Source organism: Acanthochromis polyacanthus, chromosome 4 (genome assembly GCF_021347895.1).
Source record: "Acanthochromis polyacanthus isolate Apoly-LR-REF ecotype Palm Island chromosome 4, KAUST_Apoly_ChrSc, whole genome shotgun sequence".
NCBI lineage: Eukaryota > Metazoa > Chordata > Actinopteri > Pomacentridae > Acanthochromis > Acanthochromis polyacanthus.
In genome coordinates, this window is record NC_067116.1 from 36,157,650 (window position 1) to 36,182,530 (window position 24,881).

General features: G+C 44.7%; 1 protein-coding gene across 1 annotated transcript; it reads right to left on the reverse strand.

Moving 5' to 3' along the window:
- Nucleotides 1-83: 83 nt before the first annotated feature.
- Nucleotides 84-23,746, reverse strand: prrc2c (proline-rich coiled-coil 2C). Its single transcript, XM_022192670.2, has 34 exons — nucleotides 23,348-23,746; nucleotides 18,027-18,196; nucleotides 17,393-17,567; nucleotides 17,066-17,175; nucleotides 16,592-16,717; nucleotides 16,161-16,459; nucleotides 15,994-16,073; nucleotides 14,863-14,999; nucleotides 14,663-14,750; nucleotides 13,603-13,786; nucleotides 12,883-13,519; nucleotides 12,622-12,794; nucleotides 11,933-12,197; nucleotides 11,617-11,824; nucleotides 9,076-11,520; nucleotides 8,319-8,482; nucleotides 8,049-8,203; nucleotides 7,506-7,926; nucleotides 7,339-7,424; nucleotides 7,059-7,253; nucleotides 6,712-6,969; nucleotides 6,334-6,426; nucleotides 6,087-6,188; nucleotides 5,801-5,972; nucleotides 5,452-5,673; nucleotides 5,202-5,323; nucleotides 4,815-4,969; nucleotides 4,497-4,728; nucleotides 4,286-4,396; nucleotides 3,978-4,172; nucleotides 3,790-3,890; nucleotides 2,488-2,614; nucleotides 2,125-2,367; nucleotides 84-2,028 (listed from the first exon to the last, which is right to left on the reverse strand). The coding sequence occupies exons 2-34, from the start codon at nucleotides 18,139-18,141 to the stop codon at nucleotides 1,765-1,767; spliced, it is 8,460 nt and encodes a 2,819-aa protein (XP_022048362.2). The 5' UTR covers nucleotides 18,142-18,196; nucleotides 23,348-23,746; the 3' UTR covers nucleotides 84-1,764.
- Nucleotides 23,747-24,881: the final 1,135 nt, after the last annotated feature.

The following is a 24,881-nucleotide window of genomic DNA, read 5'->3' on the forward strand; positions in this document are numbered from 1 at the left end:
AGTGACACCTGGTGGTCAGATGCTGAATTTGGCTTTTGACTGGAGCAACGACTTCAAGTAAAAACCAATCACTGGAAAACATCTCAACAGTATATTATTTTTATTAGTTTCTGTAACCAAACCAAGAGAATGTAAATAAGACCGTACATATTTTAATACAGCGATGAAACCCCTGTACAAGTACAACAAAAAACAAAAACAAAAAAAAGAACCAAAAAAAAAAAAGTCATTACCCTCCCTCCCTCATCCAACCTCCAAAGCAAGGTAGATGTGAGGACTCCCTCACAACCTCAGGGTGCATACTACTGTACATTTCTGAAGGACCCTTGTTGCCACAACCCCAAGATGAGAGCATTGTGGGTGGGACAGCCAGCGGAGGTGAGGCAGAGACAGAAAACAGCACTGATTGCTCTCATCAGTAAAGACAACAAAACAATAAGTGTCCTTCTGCCCAAACGCTTCAGAACTTGAGGCTTCTCATTTCATTTTCCTTGTTCTCCGTCCTGTTCCTGATCCCCCCTCACCGTGAAGGACGATACACACACTCAAAAGTTTTCTACTGTTTCAACAATCAAACTCACCGTATCTATTCCTCTAAACAGCCCTATCCTGCTATACTCTAGCTAAGGGCACTGAAATCAGTCAATAGCAGCAGGTCTGGGTGCTTTACAGTGAAGTGTGTACATGTGTTTGTGTGACAGCAAAGATGGGTGTGAAAGCGGTGAAAGGGTGTGTGACAGTAGCCCCCTATGCTGGAACAGCTGTACGTAGTGATCATACATCATCCGTGTAATCCTTTGAAGTCCACTCAAAACTCTGCTGCCGCGGCAACATCGATCCTAAAAGGCTGTGACATCATCTCTGCGCTGCTGTAACCTTTGGCTAAATATACAGGAGAGTCCAGCTTGCAAGCTTTTCCCCTGTTTATACCACGAGCACACACCCGACACACACACACACACCCCCCAACACATCAGTATTTCTCAGGCAAGGAGATGAGAGCAGAAGGCAGGAGCAAAGGCTCACAGGCAGCCGAATCAAATCAATCATGTAAGTCAATCAAATGCTGCATTTTTTCACATTTCCATTCTGGTAAAACAAAAAAACAAAAAAAAAAAAGACAACAGAATTTCAGATTTCATGGCTCCGTGCAGTAACCGGATCTAACCGTTGAGTGAGAGCGCACATGTGCACAGATCTCTGGATTAGTTAGAATGGGAGATTGGGCAACAGAAAGTGTGCTTCACTAAATGACATCTCCTTAAGATTGTTTTGACTACAAAAACAAATCTGATTCATTCCTTCGTTAACAAAACAAGCTTCTCCTATAATATGTGTGATCCTATTTGGGGAAAAAAATAATTAAAAGGAACAGAAACAAAGAGCTATAAAAATGGCAAACTCAGCAGCAAATCTTGATTTTCTCTTTCTCCAGCTCTCCTCTTATCTACCGTTGTAGTAGATTTCTATGGAACAACTTGTGCAGCAATTTTATCGGCATCTAAATATGATGGAAGAATCCAACTCAAATGCCCCCACCTACAGTGAGACAAGGCAGGGGAAGAAAGAAGAGGAAGAGGATTATGTTTACACGTGACAGCGCCTACTGCCAGTAACCACAACCATCTGGATCTCCACCCAATTCATCCTCCTCCCCTACACTGTCCTCCAGGGCTGATATGAGGCGCCGGCTGAGTGAATGGGGCAAGATTCTCTCTTCCTCTCTTCCATTCATGTCGTCATCTGAAGAGGGTCAGAATACCTTTACTTGCCCTCTTCTGGTTTAATGGCCTGTGGCTTTATGGGGCCAGTCCGTATGGGCTTGGCCGTGGAGACGGGCGGTTTGTCAGAATCTGGGCGCTCGCCTCCCGCCTGGTGGTTTGGGGCCGAGGTGTCTAGTGGAGGTTTTCCTCCTTGATCAAGTCGAGATGCTTTGCTGACCTGCGGGGACTTGAGCTGTTGCTGCTGCTGCTGCTGCTCTGAGAAGAACTTATGGGTGGACTGGAGCACTTCAGCTCGCTGCTTTGCCTGCAGAGGAACCGGAGGAAAAAAGAAACCCAACCCATCACTGGAAGATCATGACTAAACTGGCCACATTAACAAAACAGATGCAAACAAACATACCTTTAGGTCCTGTTCGGCCTTCAGAGCCGCCTGTGTGCCTCTGGGTGCAAGAGCGGGACCAGAGGGCCCCCGGGGAGGATGCTGGCTGTGCTGCGGGTGCTGCGGTCGGGGATGAGGCATGAGACCACCACCCACATTGGGTGATATTGGAGGGCCCATTGGAGAACGTTGGACACCTCCAGCAAAGGAGTTAGCGTGAGGAGGGCGAACCAGAGGAGAGACAATGCTGGGCTGAGACAGAATCTGCACACAGAGAGGAGGATAAATGATTCCCCGTCAGTTGTTGTTGTGATGAATAATCAGTGCATTATCTAAACTTAAACAAAAACACAGGCTACTGTTAGATTATTGTTTATGTGTAACCTGTGGGTTGAACTGGCCAGGGAAGTGCTGTGTCATTCTCATGCCGGCAGAGCTGGGCTGAAACTGCTTCTGGTAGAGCATGCTGTTCATCTTACTGGACTGGCTGCTCGGAGAGGTGGAGCTGGCCCTGCAGGAAGAGGACAAGGAAATAATATGATAGAGGATATGTTAACACTTGGAAAATGTCCAAACAGTGCTGCACCTATTGTTCTGACTCAGTGACGAGCAACACATGTGTAGTCTCTTCAAAAACCTTTGCAGAGGCAAAAAAAAAAATCCCCTTTAAAATATTTATTGCAGAGCACACTTTTGTAAAAAAAAAAAAAAAAAAAAAACCAAGAGCAAGAACACCTGATGACAAAAGATTCAAGATTACAACTTCAGTGTCTAAGGAGTTTTTAATTCCTAACCTTTAAATAGGTCAGAGCATGGCCAGCTAGTCCCTAAACAACCACAAAACCAAAAGCCACACGCATGGAAAAGAGCACATATTTACATGTGGAAAATTATAAATTCCAGTAATATGACCTGAGGTAACAGCAGCCTCATAGAAAGTCATCATTAGATATTAAAGGGAAAGCATAGAAAGTCAAATAATATATTATGTTCTCAGAGAAACAGAATCTCCAACAGCTAAACCACCCATCAGCCCACTGAGACAACAACTCCTCATCCAAACCTCTAGACTGCTCAGCTTTCTGCTCCCAGCAGTGTGTCTGCCGTGTCCCTCACTCTCCCAGGCTTTTTGACAGACTATATAACTTGTGGTTGTGAATACAAATCATCACCCAGACAAAAGAAATTCATTTAAAGGATCTTACGTACCAATTCAAAACGTTTGTAGGTAGTTTTCGATACTCTGTGATACTAAAACAATTTTGCTGCATCTAAACCGAAAACATGTGGGTCCTGGGAGTCTGGTGAGAGATTTATGGACCCGAGGTGTAGCTTTAAGGTGAAGATTTCTGGAGTTCTTTCATCATGTGTTATGAGTTTCTTCGACTCTGCATCACAAAGAAACTTCCCCGTTTATCCTCATAGTTGGTTCAAAACCTAATTTTCTATTGCATGCAGTGTTTGATGATTGAATATCGAGATATTTTTCTTCAGGTAGTTTTGCATGAGGTTGTGAACTGCAATACATGTTTGGAAGAAGATCTTATGGAGTGTGTGGATTTAATCTGCTACTCTGTTAACACTTGATACACACTAACAACAGGCATCTTGAGAAAGGGGATACCATCTTGTAAGGTTTTCACCACTTTGCGTTCCTGGCGTACCGTTACACATTTATGCTTTTACCTGTAAGGACTGGAGGTGGGCGTAGTGCTCCTTGCGCTGACAGGAGGGGTTCCAGGCTTCACATCCATCCCACTGCCAAACAGTTTCAGATCCATGTCCATCTGCAACATGCCACAAAAAAAAATTGTTGACTTTCCTGTAAAAATCTGCATGTTTATGTGCACAGAATCAAACACACAGTGCAGTACCTTGCTGGTGGGAGGCTGCATCATGTTGTGGTTGGGGCCCATGATGCCTCGGTACGGCTGTGACACTGGGGGCTGCCGGTTGATGCTGGGGGGCTGAGCTTGAGGAGGAGTGGGAGGCAGCGCCAAGAGGGCCTGACCTCCACCCGAACCAAAGTTTGGCAGGGACAACTGGGAGCCGGGCAGAGGGACCGTCACCTGGGGAGAAATTAAGACAAGACTATTAACTGGTTCAACAAAAATGTGCAGCTTTTCCGTCTCGTGCCGCTGAAACAAGACTCATAAACGCTAAAAGTCAGCATGTGGGTTACCTGTTGCATTGCAGAACTTGGCGACTGAGTGTTGCTATAGTAGCTACTCTGACCGTGTTGTTGCACCTGTCCTGAGTACATGTTTGAATGCTGATTCATCCCCTGTCGAGCCTGAACCGAAGAACAAATATGTCAGATGGAAATAAAATAGAGCAAAATGCCAGTCAATATCTAAAGTAAGTTAAGTATTTCCTGAGTGTGATCTAGTTACCTGCAGCAGGTGAGTATCAATGAGCTGGGACCCTCCCATGCCAGAGGGCTGGTTGAGCTGCGGCTCAAACAGAATAGGAATGTGCTGGGTGGAGGAGGGTTGCTGATAGGCCAGATTAGACTGAGGTTTGCCCAGCTCAGGAGCCTGCACACCAGGATAGCTGTGCAAGGAGGGTCCTGACAGCATCATGGAGGGCTGTGACAAGCTGCTCTGCATGAACGCCTGCTGAGACCTGAGGGAGGACAGATAAAAAGCCTTAAAATGGGGATAATAGTGTTTTATAGCTGAGAATAAAACACCTGTGAGGCTGCATGTTACCTGTAAGGCTGCAGTGAGGAGCTAAACAGGTCCTGTGGCTGTGACACTGGAGGGCCAGTGCTAAGTCCAAGCTGAGCCTGGTGCGTGTGTTGGTGCTGAGGCTGACCTTGCAGCGGAGCATAGATAGGGATGGGAATCTGCTGCACTGCTGTAGGCTATAATGTGGACAAAACGCATAGTTTGACCTTCAAATGTAACATTTCTGCAATCCATATCTCCACACATGAAAAGTCTACACAGTCTTCAAAATCTCTATTATGTACTTTTGCAATACTTGTCTTGTTTCCTACTGTGCTTTATTTGTATCTAAATGGTATAACATGAATTTCCCCATTAAGGGATCAGTAAAGTTGATCTTATCTTATAAAATCCAAGAGAAAATCCTACCTGTGAGAGGCCAGGCTGGAAGCCTTGCTGCTGTGCCAAAGAGGGAGGAGCCAACCGAGGATGAGGGGTGCTGAAAAGATGGCTAGTGTCCATATAGAAGGCTGGAATCTGAGCTGCAGAACCTGAATATACGGGTCATTAAATTTCAGATTAGTGCCAGGCATGGGAAGTTCTTCAAATATGAAACTGAACTATCAGGACTTAAAAAAAACAAAGAAATCACAGGCCGGCCAGTGCATGTTTCCCTCACCTGCTGCAGACTGGGAGACGTACACCTGTGGGGTCTGCTGCTGCTGGGGGAGGAGGGGAGGCACACAGCCGAGCTGAGAGAAGCTGCTGCTACTGCTGCTGCTGCTGGAGGACGACAGGCTTCCACCTTGCAGCTGCTGGGGCTTCACTTTACAGATGTTAGGGGGGTCGGAGGCTGTGGTGGTCTTGGTGCTGAGGGATGATGTTGTATAAGTACCAGAACCTGCATGGTTAAAAAATATAAATAAATCAGTCAATTCAAGAAAATATTATTGATTTTTACATAGTGTTGGGGCAGCAAACAGCACTGTAGGAGGTATACAATACAGTGGGAGTGGGAGCTGTGTTACCTGATAGTGAGGTGCTGGGGGTAACAGAAGCGACTGGGATCTGTGCAATGGAGGCCGAGGAGAAAGAGGAGTATGACGACGCACAGGAGGTGATAGGGGACGAAGAAGAGGTGACTGGAGAATTCTTCTCCAGACTCGGGGAATTCTCCCAGGCTTTACGAGCCGATTCCATCTAAAGAGATGAAAGGAAGAAATAGGTGCTTAGGTGACATTTTACTCAAACTTTAAAGAACTGTATTTCTCAGGGAAAGTAGTGTTGTTTGGAGTGTGTTGTACAAGCGTGTACCTTTAGTGTTAGGTCAACAGTAGCAGGAGAGACGGTGCTGAGGCTGGAGCTCTGCTGCAGGGTCTCTCGACGAGGAAGGGGCAAAGAGTGAGGTAGAGCAACCTTAGATTGAACAAAGATCCCACAAAGTATTAAAAAAATGGTGAACATTGACAACTACAACAGTAACTTAACAGATTAAAGATGCATTTCCTCACTTTAGATCAATGTATGATTATTTTATGTCTGTGTAAAGACATTCACTCACATTGGCTACCAAACTCTCTTCCATTTTGTTCCCTCCTGTAGGAACACTGTCAGCCAGTGAGGAGGACGGGGTGGTATAGTCAGTGACAGACTCCTAAAGAGAAAGGCAAGAAGTTAGCATATATTCACTCACACAAAAATGTTATACTACAGCAGTCAAACTTCACTATGTTAAACATCAAATCTACTGATCAAATATTATTTTGAGTTACTAAAAATACTAATAATTGGTCAAAATAAAAAAACATACAATAGAATCAATGATGTGATTTAAAAATATCATCACTACCTCTATGTGTAGGACTTTGTAACAGCAGTCTAGAGGTAAAAGTAAAATTCAAGTATGATAAAAATATACAGCGCATTTAAGATGTTGTACCTTTGAGTTACTGTTGTACTCTGCTGAAGGGACCGTGATCATGCCCTCGATATCTCCTCCTAGTTCTGGTACTGTGGTATCACTAGTGGGAGGGCTGGAGTCTGTGGCTCTGCTGACGCCTCCTCCAGGTACTCCTGCCTCCATCCCCTCGCCTTCTCCTCCACGTGCATCTTTGGCCTTGCGGTTTTTCAGAGAGCGCTCTTTACCAATAGGACCTGGCTTGTACTCCTTGGTTTCTACTGGCTCCATCTCAGGGAGCTGAGGAAGAGAGACAAAACGCTTACATTGAAAGAGAATTCAACAGAATTAATATCAATCAGTCTTGTAAAACAATGCAGACCGGTTACCTTCTGTGTTTTGATTGGGCCAGCTCGAGGTTGTTTTTGTCTCTGTTCTTTGGGAGCAGGTAGTTTGTTTTCAGAGCCACTTTCTAGCAATGCGGGAACTCCATCACTGTCAGTGCTGCCTGCAGATGATGGTGCTCCAAACTGAATACTGTCTATTCCCAGTTCTACACTGCCTTCAGCTCCAGGCTTCACACCCTGAAACGAAACATTGTTTGTGGTCTATCACATGGTTAAATGGATCAAGCAGTCACTAAAGGCACGGCAGGCATATTCAACCTACCTCAGAGGAGACAGTGCCAGTAAAGGAGGTAAGAGGTTTGTTCCAGGCACTCACAGAAGGTGGCTGGGGAGGGCTGATCGGACCAACTGGAATATACAGATTACAATTTTTAGATTGAGCTTGCATCACAACAAGATTCAGAAGTTAAGAAAAACTTTTCTACTCACGCTTCTTGACGTCAGGCAGGACGGTGGAGCTTGCTACCTTGTTCTCCCACAGTTCTGTGCCCAGAGTGCTGTGTGTCTGTGTAGAAGCGGGGGGGAGGGTCTTTGAGGTGAAGTCCACATTAGCAGGGGGAATGGAGGGCAGAGGAGCCACTGTTCCTTCCAGTGTCTGAGGGGACGCAGCAGGTTGGGAGGGGGCAAGGTGAGGATGCTGTGCAGCAGAAATAGGAGGCTGCTGCTGGGGTTGAGGGGCAGCAGCTACAGGAGGCTGAGACTGTGAGGACTGTTGTTGCTGCTGCTGTTGTTGCTGCTGCTGCTGCTGTTGTTGCTGCTGCTGTTGTGATGACTGTTTTTTAGCAAATCTTGGTGGCAGCTTTCCTCCTCCCCCTCTGCTCTTCTCACCTGAGCCTTTTTTACCCCAGTTCTGTAGAATCAGTATGAATATTATTATATCAAATCAGTATGGCTCATTCTCACTGAAGTAATGCACTGTTGTTTAAGCAAACAATTTTGTAACCACACAGTGCAGACCAACTGTCTCCGTACCTGAGTAGTCTGCTCTTCCTTTTTCCGTTTCTCTTCATCCTGCAGGCGTTTCTGTTGCTTGCGGGAGACAACCTCTGTAAAGCCATCGTCATTGGCGCTGGACTGTGGGTCCTCTGTTGTGGTGACTTCTGGGTGGTCATCGATAATGACAACACCTACAATAACAAGAAAACTACATTAAGTTTTCAAGTGACGAGAAACCGCAGCCAGGTAAGGGTATCTATGTAATCATTAAGAGACAAAAGCTGGAGTATAAATGTGTCTACTGACTGGCATAATTGTTGAGATCAAACTGAGAAAGAGCGTTCTCCTTAGGCTTCTTGGTGGCTTGTTTGGCCTCATCTTTGCGACGGGCAGGCTGCTCTTTTGTAGACCTCTGAGCTGCTCCTCCAGCTGCTGGCGCCGTTGCCTCTGAGTTCAGCTGGGCTGCAGGCCTGGTTAATTAAGGCATATATTGAAGACAGAATTAAAAATTCAAGCCCAGCATGAGACTCGGTAATAAGTGGTAATACACCACAAATATTTTTTTAAAAAATGGTGTCGTGACAACATTTTTTCAAGAAACCATGAATATACGGTTTAACTTTATCATCATTATCGGAAGCAGAAGATGACAAAGAAACCACTACACAGCACGAGTTGATGCAGAAGGTGAAATGACATTTCTCCGTCATGAAACAAGGTACAAAAACAGTCTAAAAATACCACCATTCTGAGACCAAACAGCTATTTTTAAATCAAAATGTTTTTTCTTCTTTAGTAATTTTGTATCTTTAGTGGAGAATCTTCTAGAAACAGCCATGCTAATCTGAACAGGCAATATCAACACTAATGAGAATTTAGATTCCGCACCACTCTTAATTAGGAACAGTAATAACTACACAAAGGTATTATTGTGAGTGAATGAACTTGCAGTATTATCCTACTGCACACTGTTCATTGAGTCGATTTCTTTGTGCAAGTGTTAATGTAAGCAGACAAACTAAATGCCCGACAACCCACAAAAGCCTGATTGTGTCAAACTCACCCTTTACGGCCAGCTTTGGCCCCTCCTCTCCTCTCTCCTTTGCCCCCTGTGTAACTGCGACCTGGTTTGGCTCCACTGTTGCCTCTACGATTCTGTCTCTCTGTAGGCCTCTGACTCGAGAAACTCCTCTTGGCTGCAGGAGCTCCTTCGCGTTTTGGAGTCACCCCTCCATCAGGTGGACTTTTATTGGGAGTCACAGAGCCCTGAGGAGGTGCAGGTGCTGGGGCAGAAGCTGTAGCTGCTTCATTTGCAGCCTCCAATGCTCCTCTCCTCTCTTCTCGCTCCCTCCTCTCATTGAAGTCGCTGCTCTCTGAGGCAGTTTCCCATTCCTCATTGGCTTGATCTGAAGAGTTCTGGTTTGACAAGTCAGGGGATTTGGTACCAACTGCAGTGATGGTAGGACTGCTAGTGTCAGGTAGTGGGGTTTCTAAAGAAGAGGGCAGGTCAGTTGCAGGTATAGTGGCTGCCACTTCCGCAGGCACAGTTAAAGGGGTTCCTGGAGCTCTAGATAAGGTTGGGGAAAGGGAGATTGGGGCAGGTGCAGAGCTAGCAACAGCAGCAGCAGGCACTGAGGGTAAAGGAACAGGGGGACTCGGGGCCGTCTCTCCACTAGCCAACACTGCAGCCTCACGCTCCTTCAAACGCCTAAAGCGAGGGGGTTTGTCTTGCCTTGGAGGTCGTGCTGGTCTGGATCGACGTGGCCTTTCTCTGCTACTCTGAGGGCCCACATCCCCAAATTTCTTGCTGTCCGATTTGGGCGGTCGTCGGTCAGAGGGAGGATTGTCATATCTTGATGTGGACTCTGTGTCCTCAGGCCTGAATGTCTCCATGGGTTTAGAGGGCCACTGAGAGGAGGACTCTCTGGCTGCTGGCCGTCTAAGAGGGGCTGAGCGAGGACCTCCACGTTCCCTTGCTCCACCTCGTCTACTGTATAACCCACCTCTTCCTCGCCGAGATGGCTCTCCTTTAGGCAGGAATCCTGGTTTGGGCCGGCTGTCATCGTCCCCTCTTGATCCAACCTTTTCTCCCATGTGAGGAGGTCCGAAGCCTGGCTTGTGGGGCCCTGATCGGCCCTCCCCAGGGAGCTCTCGTCTCAGTGGACGGCTAGGTTTGGTGCTCGGCTCACGGTCTGAAGGTCCAGTGTCACTGGCAGACTCTCTCCCACCTTCACTCTCCGAGTCTGTGTCCGAACCGCGACGCCGTCTGCGTTTTGGTATAACTTCAAAGTCTGAGCTTTCACTGCGAGTCTCACTTTCCTCCCTGTTCCGAAAAGCAGCAGCACCTCCAGCAGAAGGTAAATCGGAGCGTGATCGTGGCTCTCGATAAGGGTACTCTGCCCGACTTCTACCACGACTCCCCCTCCCTCGGCCACTGTAAGTACCCCGGTAGCTCCTTCCTCTGGAGTAATACTCCCCTCGACCACGTCCTTTAAAATTAGAGTCAGCAGGCCATTCTCTCTCTCTGTCCTTATCCATCATTTCCTTCTCCCTCTCCCGTTCCCTCTCTCTCTCCTCTCGTCGGTAGGCACGCGGAGGAAGGTTGGACTCTTTCCGAGAGGGCAGTCTGGGTTCTGGATGTTTGTCATTGCTGGGCTGTTTGTCTGCTTTCTCCTCTTGAGAGGAAGAGGTGGGCACCCCAGAGGAAGGCTGAGAGTCTCTGGCCCTCTGATGGGCAGTCGGTGTTTCCTCTGACTCTGTAGTTTCCCTCTTCCCCTCACCCTGAGGTCTGGAGCCCTCAGAGACAGCAGCAGCTGCAGAAGGAGCTTTGGATGACTGATCCTTTTTGGACCTGTCTCCTCTTTCCCCTCTCTCATGACGTTTCTCCCTCTCCTCTCTCTGTTCCCTCTCTTCTTTCATGTCCCTCAGGACTGGCTTCTTTATTGGTCCAGACCTGCGGACTGGTCTCTCTCCCCCTGGTCCTTCTCTGCGTCCAGCACCTGATCTTCCACCCCAACGCACCTCAGCTTTCTGCTTGCTGGGTGCTGGCAGAGGCAGCTTCTCTTGTTTGTGTAATCCATCAGCAGGAGGTGTAGCCCTGTTGCTGGATACTGCAGCCTGGGAGTAGAGTTCATTCTGTGGCTTATCATCAGCCCGTTCCCCAGTGTCCTGTAGCTCTAGCGATTTTGTTCCTAGAGGTAGCCCATCAAACCGAGGCTCATCCAGCTTAAGGGAGTGGCTAGAGCCCTGCGAGACACTCCTCTGGAGCATGGCTTGACCAAGGGCTTCTACCTCCTCCCCACTTGGTAAGCCAGGCTCCTCAGGATCAAAGGCTGAACCAACGGGGACCCTGTCTAGAGGCCCCGGCGAATCCTCTGGACCCTGGGAAAATGCTGACAGAGACTCTGAAGGGTCTCGGAAGAAGTTACTTTTACGAGAGTCCAATGCACCATGGTCCTGGGGGTAGATAGCTGTAAGACCCCTGTCCAGATCCAAACCAGAGTCCATCCTGTAAACAAACAGTTGTGATTGTGATATAAAAATCAATACAATACAAAAGCTATTAGCCTCATTATTATATTCATAATATGCATTGTTTTTTTACCTTTGCTCTTTATCATCCCGTCCTTTTGGAGGTGTTACAGAAGGTAACGGCTCTGACTGGGGGTATGGGTCTGATCCCCATACCATCCGAGAGTCTGAGGGCAAGCCATGGTCACGAATTGGTCGGGTCAAGTGGTCGAATGAGTCAGAACTGGAGCTAGAGTTGTCACCTGGCTCTCTGCGTACAATCTGCTTAGGAGGTATCCTCCCTATAGAGGATGAAATCAGAGTGGCTTTGAACAGGTTGTCCGGCTGCTGTCGTAATAACCACAAACATACTTGTATGTTCCCAGTTTCTATCCTGCATTTGCACTTACCAGGATGAATGTTAGCTGGCATGTCCATAGGGGGGCGGCCTGACATCATGCGGGGGTCCATGTAGGACTGCATCATGAGCCAGCGGGGGTCAAAGCCCATGGAGGCCAAGTGCTGGTGGTGGGGCCCCATAGGTTGATACATGGAGCGGTGCTGCTGCTGCTGCTGCTGCTGTTGGGTAGGTGGAACACTTCCACCACCTGATGGCGACACAGAGCCCCCGCTCTGCTGCTGCTGCTGTTGCCATTGTTGCTGTTTCATCTGCTCCTACAAAACCAATGAAGGAGAGAAATGTAAGATTTTTGAAGCCTATCTGGTTTTAATGATATTGTATATTCATTAGTCAGTGTGATATCTGATTGTTAACAACACAGTGTTCTCAAAATGGACAAACTATTTGTTTTAACACAAGCCTTTGCAAACAAGTAGTAGCACTTTTGCATCTGTGTTTGCAAATGTAAATGACACGGAAATGCCATCCCCAATTAAATGCTGTAAAGTACATCTAAATGTCTTCTGTTATTACTAGTCCTTTGTTGGAAAGGTCTAATATTTTTGTCTTCTAATATGAATTATCAAGTCCCATTTGGGTAACAGTTTGGAAACTACCCAGCTAACTCTTTGCACATCTGCATAGCAAGCAACATCCTGATCTTTAGAAACTCCAGAAACCAGATCTAAACACCCCTACCTGCTGTCTGAGGAAACGAGGTGGTAACGACTTTTGAAACTGTTTGGAATAGCCTGAGATGAGAGAGGGACGCATAGCAGCTGCTGCCTCTCCTTCCAGCTGTGGAGGTGCAACGGGGACTTCCTCACCACCCGGGGTTTCCATGTGTGGCAGAGACAAGTGGGGCTCATCCACTAAAGAAAAACAAACACGATATTGATTGTTAGCGGCAATCACATCATTTACTAGCAGCTTTGGAAAAAAAATATTCAGTTGGCTTACCCCTGTTGTCCTCTATGTTAAAATAGTCCCGGATAGGCACTGAGGTCCTATCAGATTGGTTCTCCTCCATCAGGGGACCAACCTCAGCCAGGGAAGACTCCCCCTCGTTCTGTAACTCCGGAGCTACAGATATAGGTCTCGGGACAGGGGGGCTGGGCTGACGAGGCAAGTGAACCTCATCCTCAGCACTTGGCTCTACTCGCTCTCTCTCTTGCTCCCTGTCTCGATCCACCCTCTCAGACAGAGGACCTTGCGTGATTGGGGCCTGTGATTGTGAAACTGGGACTGAAGGTACAGGACTGGACACAGGAGCAGGGACTGATAAAGGGGCTTCCTCACGGGCACCTCCTGCCTCATCACTGGCGGTCTGAGCAGAGACAGGTTTGCCCTCATTTGCTTGGCGGTGTTTTTCATTGAGACGCTTAAGTTTTTCAGCACAAGCAGCAAGCCGTTGTTCTTCCATTCTCCGCTCCTCTTCCTCTCTTCTCCGTCTTGCTCGCTCTACAGCTTCAGAAACTTCAGATGGCTTCTTGCGCTTCTGTCGCCAAGCGTCAGAGTCCTCCTCAGCCCCAGGTGCCACTGTTGCCTGTGGTTTGCTCCCACGGGGAGCTCCACCGCCAACAGAACGACTGCCACCCTGGAAAAATACAGAAATTAATACAGATACAAAGTGATCATGATGCGCAAAAAATGTCACACGTGTAATGCATGATGCTTTACCTGGTAGTCTTGAGTAGCAGCTGATTTATTGTACTGCCCCATGCTTCCAGGTGATGGTGCTCTGGGATCCACACTGTCAGCCCATGAGGTTTTAATGCCTCCACGGTCCTCAGTTCCCTCCTTCCAGCCCTCCTGACTGTCTGATGTCCGAGATCTCATACGCTCCACTTTACCCATCCACTCCCTGAAAAGAATATAATTTAAGAAACATTAAAAACAACAGCGTCTTTCAACTGTCAGTCCCCCTGCATCTCTAGCGCCTTTACCTCAACATGCATGCCACAACTTAACACAACCGATGTCACTGTACACACACAAATGACCTTCACAAACAGATTTATTTTTAAAATCACTCCACTTTGTACAAAACTATTTAGCACTTTGAACATTAAGTAGTAATTCTAATGCTGCCATTAAACTTCTAGCTGTGCTCTGTCTGCAATATATGGATGTCAATTACATTCTGTCCAGCACTGAGGAGTCATTTTATTATGTGACTGGTGTTTAATGCATCTGCACTAATTAACGATAAAGCCTTATAGCCACCACAGTAGTTATTCAATGTATTTGTCCATTTATTACAAATGACTTCACTTCACATGGATGCCAACCATGTTCAAAGTCATATCAATGAGATGTGGATATGTTTGTTTTTTTTAACCGATTGCATTTCCTGCCTAACAAGCAGCCACATCTCTTCATTTGAATACAGAATAAAAATCCAAATTCACATTTGTTAAGATACAAAATCAATCAAAATAAGCATCATCTCTAACGTTACTGTTATAAAAGGTGTACCACTGTATGATAATTTTTTTTGCTAGGAGTGCTTGATTCAGAGGAAATAAACTGATGACTACCTATCTCTTGCATGATTATAAGTCTTCACAAGTACAAAGCAGGAGCGTTATGTGTTTAAAAAGGCTGGCACTCATGAAAGCTACACAACTTGAACTAAACAGGCTAAACAGAGAAACATATCAGTGGGGTCAAAGAAGAGAACCGAAGACAAATTGTAAATGTGAGATACTGAAAATGATGCAAAGATCAAAAGGCTCACCAGTTTTCTCCCTTCTCTTTAGCAGCCTGGTTCTCCTCATCATCGCTGAAGTTTAGTTTCTCAGTATAGTCCACCTCCATCTGGGCTCCTGAATAACAGAAGGGACATAACTGATTAGAAGCTTGCAACTGAATTATGAAATCATCTTTTTAGCCACTTAGTTATGTGTAGTAATTCATAGATAATGTACATCTACTGACCAGCCCAGCCTTCATCAGCATCGGTGTCCAAGTTGTCCAGCTCTTTAAGTTCTGTTGCACTGATGATAGAGGGTCTGTCCGGGTCTTGAAGCCAAGACTGAGGAGGTGCCTGCTGGGGTCGCGCTGAACGTGGACCCCTGAAAGCCAGATACAAGGTAGTAAAATACGTCAGGCAGTATCACACACCTTACATGTGCACAGGCTCAAAGCATATATTGATAAAACAATGTGCTTTTCAAGCCCCATCCACACGAAGACAAAACGCTTAACAGTTTCAAAAATGATCGCCATAAAGACGAAGGCGTCTCAGAAATTGTGTGCATCCACATGAATGCACTCGATACGCATGGAAACGCTGTAAAACACATGCCAGACCTCTAGGGGCGCTGTAACGATATGACAGAAATGCACAAACAGAAGAAAAAACAGTGGGCATGCGCACTTGCGGCAAAAGTTATAAACAGAGACCAAGCCGGGAAGTAAATAAAGTGCCGTAATGTGTCCTCGATAATTGTTTGTTCAACTCGGTGGTGATTGAGAAGGAGGAGATTTTGCTGCAACAGGGATAGTAGGGTCACTGGCTTCATCAGCACATTTGCTACACTGTATGCCGCCATTGTTGTTGTGTTTACCGCGCGTGTGGCGCATGCGTGTCAATGAAGATACAAAACTATGACAAGCGTTTCTGAAAAGCAGCGGATCGCCCGTACACACGGAGCTGCGTAAACGGCATTTCAAAAATTTCCACTCTGGAACCCGTTTTCAAAAATGATCGTTTACAGACCCCCAAAACGTCGTCTTCGTGTGGATGATACGCAGATTTGGCAAGAAACTTATGCGTTTAGACCTCGTTTCGTCTTCGTGTGGACGGGGCCTCAGTGACCATCTTACAACTTCTGTTTATCGTTTTGCAAACAATACAGGGCATTTTTTTTTTATTTCTCACAAACACGAAGCGGTACATCAAAAGTTTGTATAACTTTTGAATTGCACAAAAAATAAGTAGCTGTTGTGTTAATTGTGCAGGAAAAATCCAGAGTATAGTGTGTCTTAACTGTATTAAGATTGAAAAAAAAAAACTTTTTAAATGAGCCTTATTCCAAGGACCTAAGGGCGATCTATTGAACTCACTTTGCTCCATCCTGTGGTATAGGGTATCTGAAGTTCCCTTGTCCTGGGCCAAAAGACATTTGAGGATAGGCGTGGAACATCTGAAACAAAAACGGCAATCATCACGGAAGGTAAAGAAACGCGCTAACAGCAGCATCTTCATGTAGTCAGTCCACAATGTCACTTACATAAGGTGGCATCATGCTCCTGAAAGCAGGGTCAAAGTGAGTTGGCACCCCAGCAGGAGGCTGCTGCCCCCCATTTAGTTTCGACTGAGGAGGGCCAGAGGGTGGCAACCTCTCCCTGCCATCCCTCTTCTCCCTCTGACCGTCAGCGGTTACATTTCGGCCAGGCTCATCAGCTTCCCCAGGTGGTGTGGAAGTACCAAGGCCCGTGTTGCCCTCCTCCAGAGCCCTGTTGTCCATCTCAGGAGGGCTGGGTGCAGTGTTCAAATTCCTGCCGCCGCCCTCACGCCAACTGCCAACATCTAGAAGGACAGATGGAAAAGAGGTATTGATTGACTTGACAAACAGTCAGGCAACCCGTCATTGCTAAAAAACAGGCTAACAGAAAGTGATTTGTGAATGATTATTATTCATGTCCATGTGTGTGTCCATACTTTGAGGTCTGAGGCTGGGGCCTGGTCCATAAGGCTCCTCCTCTTGACCGTCCCCTTTCTCCAACTCACCAGCCGCCTGCAAGCTGGGAAACTCCTGGTGAAAATGGCTGCTCACACGAGGAGATCCTGTACAATATAAGCACATCATTACAACTGCACAGAAATCCTAAGGTTGAACATAATACAGTGAGTTACAGAAAAGGGTCTAATCCTCCACTGGCATACAGTTGTTCTTCCACCACAACATTACATTTAGCAGAGATCAAATGGTTTGCATTCCATGCAAACTGTAATGGCTGAGTGTAGTAAACCACTTGAGGATTGTGCATTCATTTGTTTGAACACAAGCAGCAAACATACTGGATATTGTTTACAACCTTCCTACATAAATGCCAAGAACTACAACTCAACATCAGTAATCTACATTTTATGAGTAAGTGAAAGGCTTAGGGAGCAAATGGTAAGTGCATTTACCGTCTAGCTGTGTCTGCTTGCTGTTTGCCCAGGAGCGGCTGCCCCCAATAGACAGCTCTTGTGACTGGAGCACTGCTGGTTTGTTCTGAGGTGGGGGTGTCTCCTGTTGCCTGTGGTACATGAAAACAGGAGAGAATTTTCAACAACACCGATCATTTCAAACATGGATGACAGAAACCTCTTCCTCAATATTATACTTCTATTACTACTTTCAGTAACTCTGTAGTGCTTCACTTACACCTTGATGTAGAAGAAAAAGACATGAAAAGGGAATTATTATTTCCCATGTGTGAAGGTATAAAAGTGCATCCAAGTTGATGAAGTTACCTCTCGTCTCCGGCCTCAGTTCGGGATGCCCAGCCACTACCGTCTTTGGGGACAATGTTGACGTTTGGGTCGTTTCCCTTGTTCTCTGCCTTCAGGCTGGGCAGGTTGGCCGGAGGGGGCATGCGCCGGCTGGCAGCAACTTTGCCCAAACTCTGGAGCCCATGTCTGGCAGCCACTGGAATGGAAAAAATACTTAATCAATTTTATGTAAAATTCAGAATCACCACGCAGCATCGTTTCAGGACATTTTACAATTACAGGTGTACTCTGCAATTCTGGAGCTAGATAGAGCGTTATATGTCACTGATTAACATTGAAATAAATCTGAATCTTTACCAGATGAAAGTTAAGTTCATGTGTCTGTGCATGTTACCGCTTTCTCCCTCATTACTGTGTGCACACTTTCTATTTCTCTCGCCCTCTTTTTTTGGCCAGTTGGTTAAATTATATTTAAATTTTGGTATCAAATCCATTTTCATTCCTGAGAGCAATGCCAGGTCACTGAAGCTGGGCTTGGCCAGAGGAGGCGTGTGAAGGAGTTAGGTAGCACAAGAAGGTTAGTGAGTAAGAAGCAAGTTTTCAGTCCACACATTGCTTGCATCACCAGAACCACAGAATAATGGTGTTGGCTTACCTGCAGTTTTCTGGGTTTCCAGAGATTTGCCTTTATAGGTGTTGAAGAGGCTAAGGGTCGCATACTTTGTTTTGCCATCCTTTGCCTTGGTGCTCTGCCCTGACTTCTCGGACATTTCGCTGGAAACTCATTGAGTCTGGTCCTTTGGCCACGCCCCCAGAACCAGCCTCCTAAAGACAAAGACAAAAGGTGTAGAGGTTACTGGCTTTGAATACAAACTGTAACATATTCTCAGCTTTCTTTGATGCTTGCTAACAAACTACAGCTGGCTTTAAGAGATTCTTTCTCTCCTAATGCATCTGAGCCTAAAGCTGGTTTACAATTTTTAAAAAAAAAAAAAAAGGTCATATATCCCAGCGTGAGAATCATTGCAATCATTTTTGTGTAAGCTAACGATAGGGGTGCTGTAGGACTAAAACCTGAGTAATCGCTACATCTATAACTGAAAAAAATGAAAGAGATAAAAGAATAACTCAGCATATATTTTTGGATCTGTTTTGTCTTGCTGATCCCTGATCCTCCTAATAAGGTTGCATTGATCTCATTACCAATGTGGGGGATTGGAGTGTCCCTTCATTTCAACTGTGCCCAACTTCGGATTCTAGGCCAGTACACACTTTAAAAGTGAAAATGAGCCTTTTGGTTACCACTAATCTGAGCTAAAGCAGTCAAACCTGCTTTATGGGTGGGAATAGAATTAAATGAATCAGTCTAAAGGATTATGACTTTCCAAGTTCTTTCTTACGAAAAAAAAAAAAAAAAAAAACAGCAAAGGCATCATGAAGCCTTAGTGTTATACGATCTTTTGTTTGCGCCTTATAAAGGAGCGAGATGTCAAAAATGCCCCACTGAGCTTTGTATGCCGAACACTGCATTTCGAGCCAAAGTGCAGGACACCAGCAAGCTTTTCTCAATTAATATATCATGCCTGTCAGTGAGTTATACAAGACAAGGAGAACCGTTTTGATCGGGATCAGAGGCAAAAGATGTGTTTGGGGTAAATTAGTCAGTGAGAGACTACCAATTTAAAATTGCATTTGTGGTGTACAGCCGTCATAAGAAAACAGAAAGACACATTGACCGGTGGTGTTGACGGGACACAGAGGAGACATAAAGCAGAAACGAGGATTCTCGGAGGGGCAGCAAGAAAAGGAAAAGCTAGAAAGTGAGCAGCAGGAAGGACACAGAGACAGCATGTTTAGGGCTGCAGTGTCTTTGCGAAGTCACACAGAGGTCATTTATTATTAACGGAGCAGTGGTGTAACACTGAGTGCGAGGTTGTGTTAGTGTGCATGTGTGTTGGGGGGAGCCGACAGCTCTGATGAGTTCAGTCTATCTGCAACTTGGCCTTGGAACACTTTGGCAAAAGAACATCCTCTTAAAAGGAAAACAGCTGTCTTGTCAGAACAACCTGGTTCTCATTTGATAAAACGGAATAAGACTAAACCTAAAATGTATATTGTTTTTGTTCTGCAAGTAAGAGCGTGCCAACTTTAACTATAGAATCAGTAGTGATGCTAACCAATACAACTCGTATTTAAATAGAAAGTGATTTATCCTGTTCAACCAATACTTTGCATGTGGGTTTATGTCGGTTCAATTGTAAGCGAATAACAAAATTTTTCAATGTCTGGTTGAAATCAGAAATGTAATGATTATATGTTGTATTTTATGACAATCTATGATGCAAAATGGAAAAAAAATAAAAATCAGGTATTGCATAGGGCTGACTGATATCCAAAATAAACATTTTATTGCAACTGTTTTGACAAATATGAATAATTTGAGCCACAGTTTTACTGGGAATGGAATTTTTTGTACTTGTTTTTTAAAAAATAAAAACGCATGTAAACATTGTGTGCAGTTTCTGTTAAACTTTCCCTTATGTCTAGAGAATATGATTTGTAGGTCGAGGCATTTCTGTAGCACCACGCCGTTTAATTCATAATGGTACGTTGTGACATGTTCTAAATTTAGTTTAAAAATTGCCGGTTTACGCGCTGCACTTAGCCATATTGCAGTTAGAATAATAACTCCATTAACTGTTCAGCTCTTGCACCACAGGGACATTGGTATAAAAAGTATGATACCCACTCTCCTTGTTTCTAGAACATTTGTCTTTTTGTGGTAGTGGTTTTTCATTACTAAAGGCCATGCAGTGGTGGCACTTTGATGCATTACCACAACACTACGCCGTCTGAAAATGGTTGCTCCAGACAACACCACCAGACACAAAAGCTGGACACACACTATAAACGATTTTCAAATTTGCAAGATAACAACATAGAACTAGTGTTTACAACCGTCTAATCTCACAGCTTTAGGACAACACACAACATCCCCACCAAGCTAAGTACTGTCACGAACCTGTGCACTTCGGAGTCCCTTATTGTAGCAGGTATGATCTGTGAGAAACTGAATTGCTAAAGAAAAGCATTTACCGTCATAAAAAAAGCAGAGTTTGTATATGAATGCTTAAAAGCAGACTTTTCATGCAGCAGAGACATTTTTCCTTTTACTCTGCTAACTGCACCCCTGCAACTCTCTATTGCAGACCATTACCTGCCAAACTGTAGGAAATATGCTGATTACATTAGACATGCTTGATCCCAATGAGAAAGCTTTTAAAGGTAATCAACTGTGTAGAATTGTCAAGACTCGAGCTTTAGTAATCCCCACTCTTAGAAAACCTTTTATCAGGGCAAGTTCTTGTAAGAATGGGCTGTTATTCTCCTCTTTAGAAAGGTCAGCTTAAGGAATATGGTGCAGAGGCTGGACGTAATAGTGTGTGTGTGTGCGCGTAGAAATGCCATTCCTGACATTGAGGGACACGGGATGTAAAAGGATAAGTTTCAGAACACACACAAAAAAAGGGAACAAACAGGATGCGGGAACACTGTGTCCAGTCCAAGTCACAACAGTCCTACTTCATCTGTGCACAGACCACAAATGATGTTACCTATTCAATGCCAGTGAGACCAAAAAGTCACCTGGGGATGAAAGAAAGGCTCAGTTCAGTGTACAATACATGTCGACTGCCTCTGAACCTTCCAACATGTACTCTCCTTTTAAGTGTTTTTAGACGTTGTCTCGGGAGAGTGGAAAAGAAAGATCCGTCATCAATCACACAGCAGCATCCCAACTCTCTAGACTCGTTTGGGCTGGCCTGACCTCCAGCAGGACCCTGCACCCCTGCAACTGCTTCTGCACTTCAGTCCATCCATCAACCTAAGCTCTTTCCTTCTCTTATCCGATACTCAAAAATATCATCACTTGGGTGTTTCTTCTGGGCAAGAACTAGTTCACTTGAGCACTTCTGTTAAAAATGTTCCTTGCAGATTTTGACTGTGAGATGAAGTTAAAAAGACTGACTTAATTTGGCATCCATCAAACCCTGACATCAGTGAAATGACTTTCCTGTTTCGGTGAAGATTCTTAGCAGTCAGAAACCGAGCATCCTGCTTTGTAGCTCGCACATGATTACTGTTCGCTGAAGGTAAACGACTGTCGCATATTGTACTCACTTGTGCTAAAAAAAGTCAAATAGGGAGGCACAAGCATCAGTGTGGCTACTTGAGAAATCAAAATGAAAAGATGACGCCCACATATTGAAATGGGTTTCTCTTTAGCAATGTTGATGTATTGTCCAGTTAGACTTACCTATCTAGTGCTCATGTCCCCCACTTCTTTGTTTTGAGTGAGTCATGGGACTGACTTGTGTAATGCTACAGTTAACTCACAGAATGAGAAGTCATGAAGATGGCCTAAATGATGGGCGCTGAATAGAATAGAGAAAGCAGGCTTGCATTTCATTGTCCCTAAAGGTTAGTATTGTAATGGTGCAGTGGAAAAACTCTGCAACAGTAAGTGTGCTGTGCCTAATCTGTTGGTTTACCATCAAAAGCTACAATATTCAGCGTATGATTGTACTTTTTGATCTTGAAACACATGGTCACACCTCACAGATAACAGACCACACGATCAGACTCGTAAATAGGAAATATGTTGCATCCATTATTATAACTGATTACAACACATTCAGAATCTACGTCTATTAATTTTCAATTTTATAAAATTTCAAGGCAAGGGGCTTCGGCAAACGTCTTCAATGGTGCTTATCGTTTTTGGCACAATGAACGTAAACCTCAGAAAAAGATAAAGACCGGAAGCCACTTATGATTACTGTGGTTCCTCCAGGTCTGCCTGGTCATCAATACCAACAGGATGGTCTCCCTGGGGAGCTGTTTGCAATTTAATAAGAAAGCACAGGATGGCTATAGTTTCATTCAAGAGACACGCACGTCTCTAGATTTAATACACAAATGAAGCACTTATTATTGCAAATGTCATTTTAAACTACACACATGGGAGGAGTTTAGGGGACTGACGCGTGATGTATAAAAAGCAGACTGGATTATCAGCTCTTGTTAGGAACTGCTAATAACCAGGAAGAGGCAAGAAATATAAATCATTAGCATCATCTTATTCCTTAAAATTTATGCTTATGGGTTCCAAAAGACACTTTCCACTTCAGCTGTAGATCAGGCCATGTCATTGACTGATCAATCAATAATTACTACTCTAACCAACAAATGTCTGGATGCTTCCCTACAACCAATCACATTAGTAATCTTTAAATGCACAAGCTGAGAGCTTTACATGCACCTAATTAATGATCTCACAGCTGGCTTCCACATCTGAGAGGGGTTTATGAATCATATGGATTCTTCTACAAGCCAGCCCAGCCAAACTCAGAGTGCACACTCACACACTAAAAATGTGCTTTATTACCACATTTTGCTGAATCTGTTCAACACCGAAGGCTGTAAAGGAATACACTGAGCTAACCTGAACGCAAAGAATCGAGAGAGAACTTCTCAGGAAAAACAAAATAAATGGGTTGATTTTATACTATTTGGTACAGTTTCTTAAATCAGTGCCAGCGATGAGTGTGCAGGCCATCCCTCTCCATGAATCAAACTACTGGTGGGCTGGGTGGCTCATACCGGCAGGGGAGTAGAGGCCCTCTCCGCCCGGAACTCAACCAGACCGGACTCAAATAACACTTTAGTTGCACAAAAGTTAGACACAAAAACGCTAACGTTATAATGCGGGCAACAACATCGCTTTTACTGCACAATGCGACTGTCAGAGAGCAGGCCGCCAGCTTGCATCGTTGTGCATAGTTTCGTTTCTCACTAGTCGCCATCACATCCACTTTCAAACCCGTCAGTGGCCAAACTATGCTAACAAGCTAACACTAACATCTCAGCCACCAGGCAATGCTTCACATTTCCAACCGGCATGCCACTCCGACCCACCTGCCACCGCCGGTGCCTTCCTTGTCCTTTCGGATAGCGTACGGCCTCACTTGAAATCCGGTTTCGGCCTGGTTTGCGGCGGACGAATGTGTGTGTCTGGCCGGCGGATTACAAAAGCTGGCTAGCCTGCTAACCCAGTTCGGCTAACGATGGTTAGCTACTTTGCTCGTCGGCTGCCAACAAACCGCTCTCCACATGCACGGCTTCACGCTGCGTGTCCTCTCCGCCGTTTCACGCCGTCAGTCTGTGCTCGTCTGTTGGGCCGTTTCTGCGGGAACCGGTACTCGGTCGTCCCGTGGTTCCGTGTCTCTCCCCACCCGTTATCTCGTGCCAGACCGTTTTTCTAGTTGAGTGAGGCCCCGCTCGCGCCGCGGCCTGTCGCACAATCAAAGATGGCAGACTGGAGTTGCCAGATTTATTCCCTGACATCCCTCTTTCTCAGATTCAACCTGTGCAGGTGCTTAGGCAAATATATTTGTATCAACATATAATGTTTCTAGAAGAAGGCACTTTTGGTAAGGGACACAAAAGTGTTGAAAAAGAACAAAACTGCAGGCAAGAAAAGTGATAAAACTTTTATTCAGATGGTTTTTTATTATGAAATTGTAAAATATTATATTATTAAATGCAGCGTGATTGCAAATGATACATGCATTACAGAAAAGCAACTGTAAGATTTTTTCCCAATTTATTTACCAAATGGGAAAAAAATCCAGATTGTTTTAAGTTTCTGTATATTTTAAAGATGTTTTCTGGGAACAAGTTAAAAAAAAGAAAGATTTTTTTTAAAAAGCATTAATTCTGATTGCTATTTTATGACAAAATGCTAAAAAGGTACACAATACCCATACATTTTAAAATAAAGCTCTTCAGGGTGTAACCCACAGTAGCTACACAGTATACAGCTTTAGTAGATGTAGGATGATTGCAAATGATGATTGCATTACAGAAGAGTAAAATATAACAATTTTCCTTTACAGGAAAGAAAAAAAGAGCACCTAGAAGCATAGCAAAGCTTAAAACTATCCAAGGCATTTTTCTGTGAGTTTAAAAGTCTTTATTTAGATGGCTGAAACACTGAACTGTTGTTGCATGTAAAAAGTCATTCAACTGAATGCATTCAGATTTTCTTGAGTTTCATCAATGCCTTTTGTTTCCCTGTAATTTAACGAGACAGAAATAAGATTCATTTGCAGCTTAACACAGGACACTGTTAAAAACATTCAGAAATATTTTAGATAGATAGATAGATAGATAGATAGATAGATAGATAGATAGATAGATAGATAGATAGATAGATAGATAGATAGATAGATAGATAGACTGAATCTTTATTGATCCTGTAGCGGGGAAATTTTTGATGTTACAGCAGCGTATACAAGAAATAGTGCAAGAAAATGATGCCTGAGTTGGGAATAGAAAATGTACAGTTACATTAATCTTAATGTCACCTTTATGTTGCCTTGTTTTACTTGGCATGTCTCTAAAGGCTTACAGCTTTTATTTGGTCGTCAAGGGAACCTGCTTTGTAAAC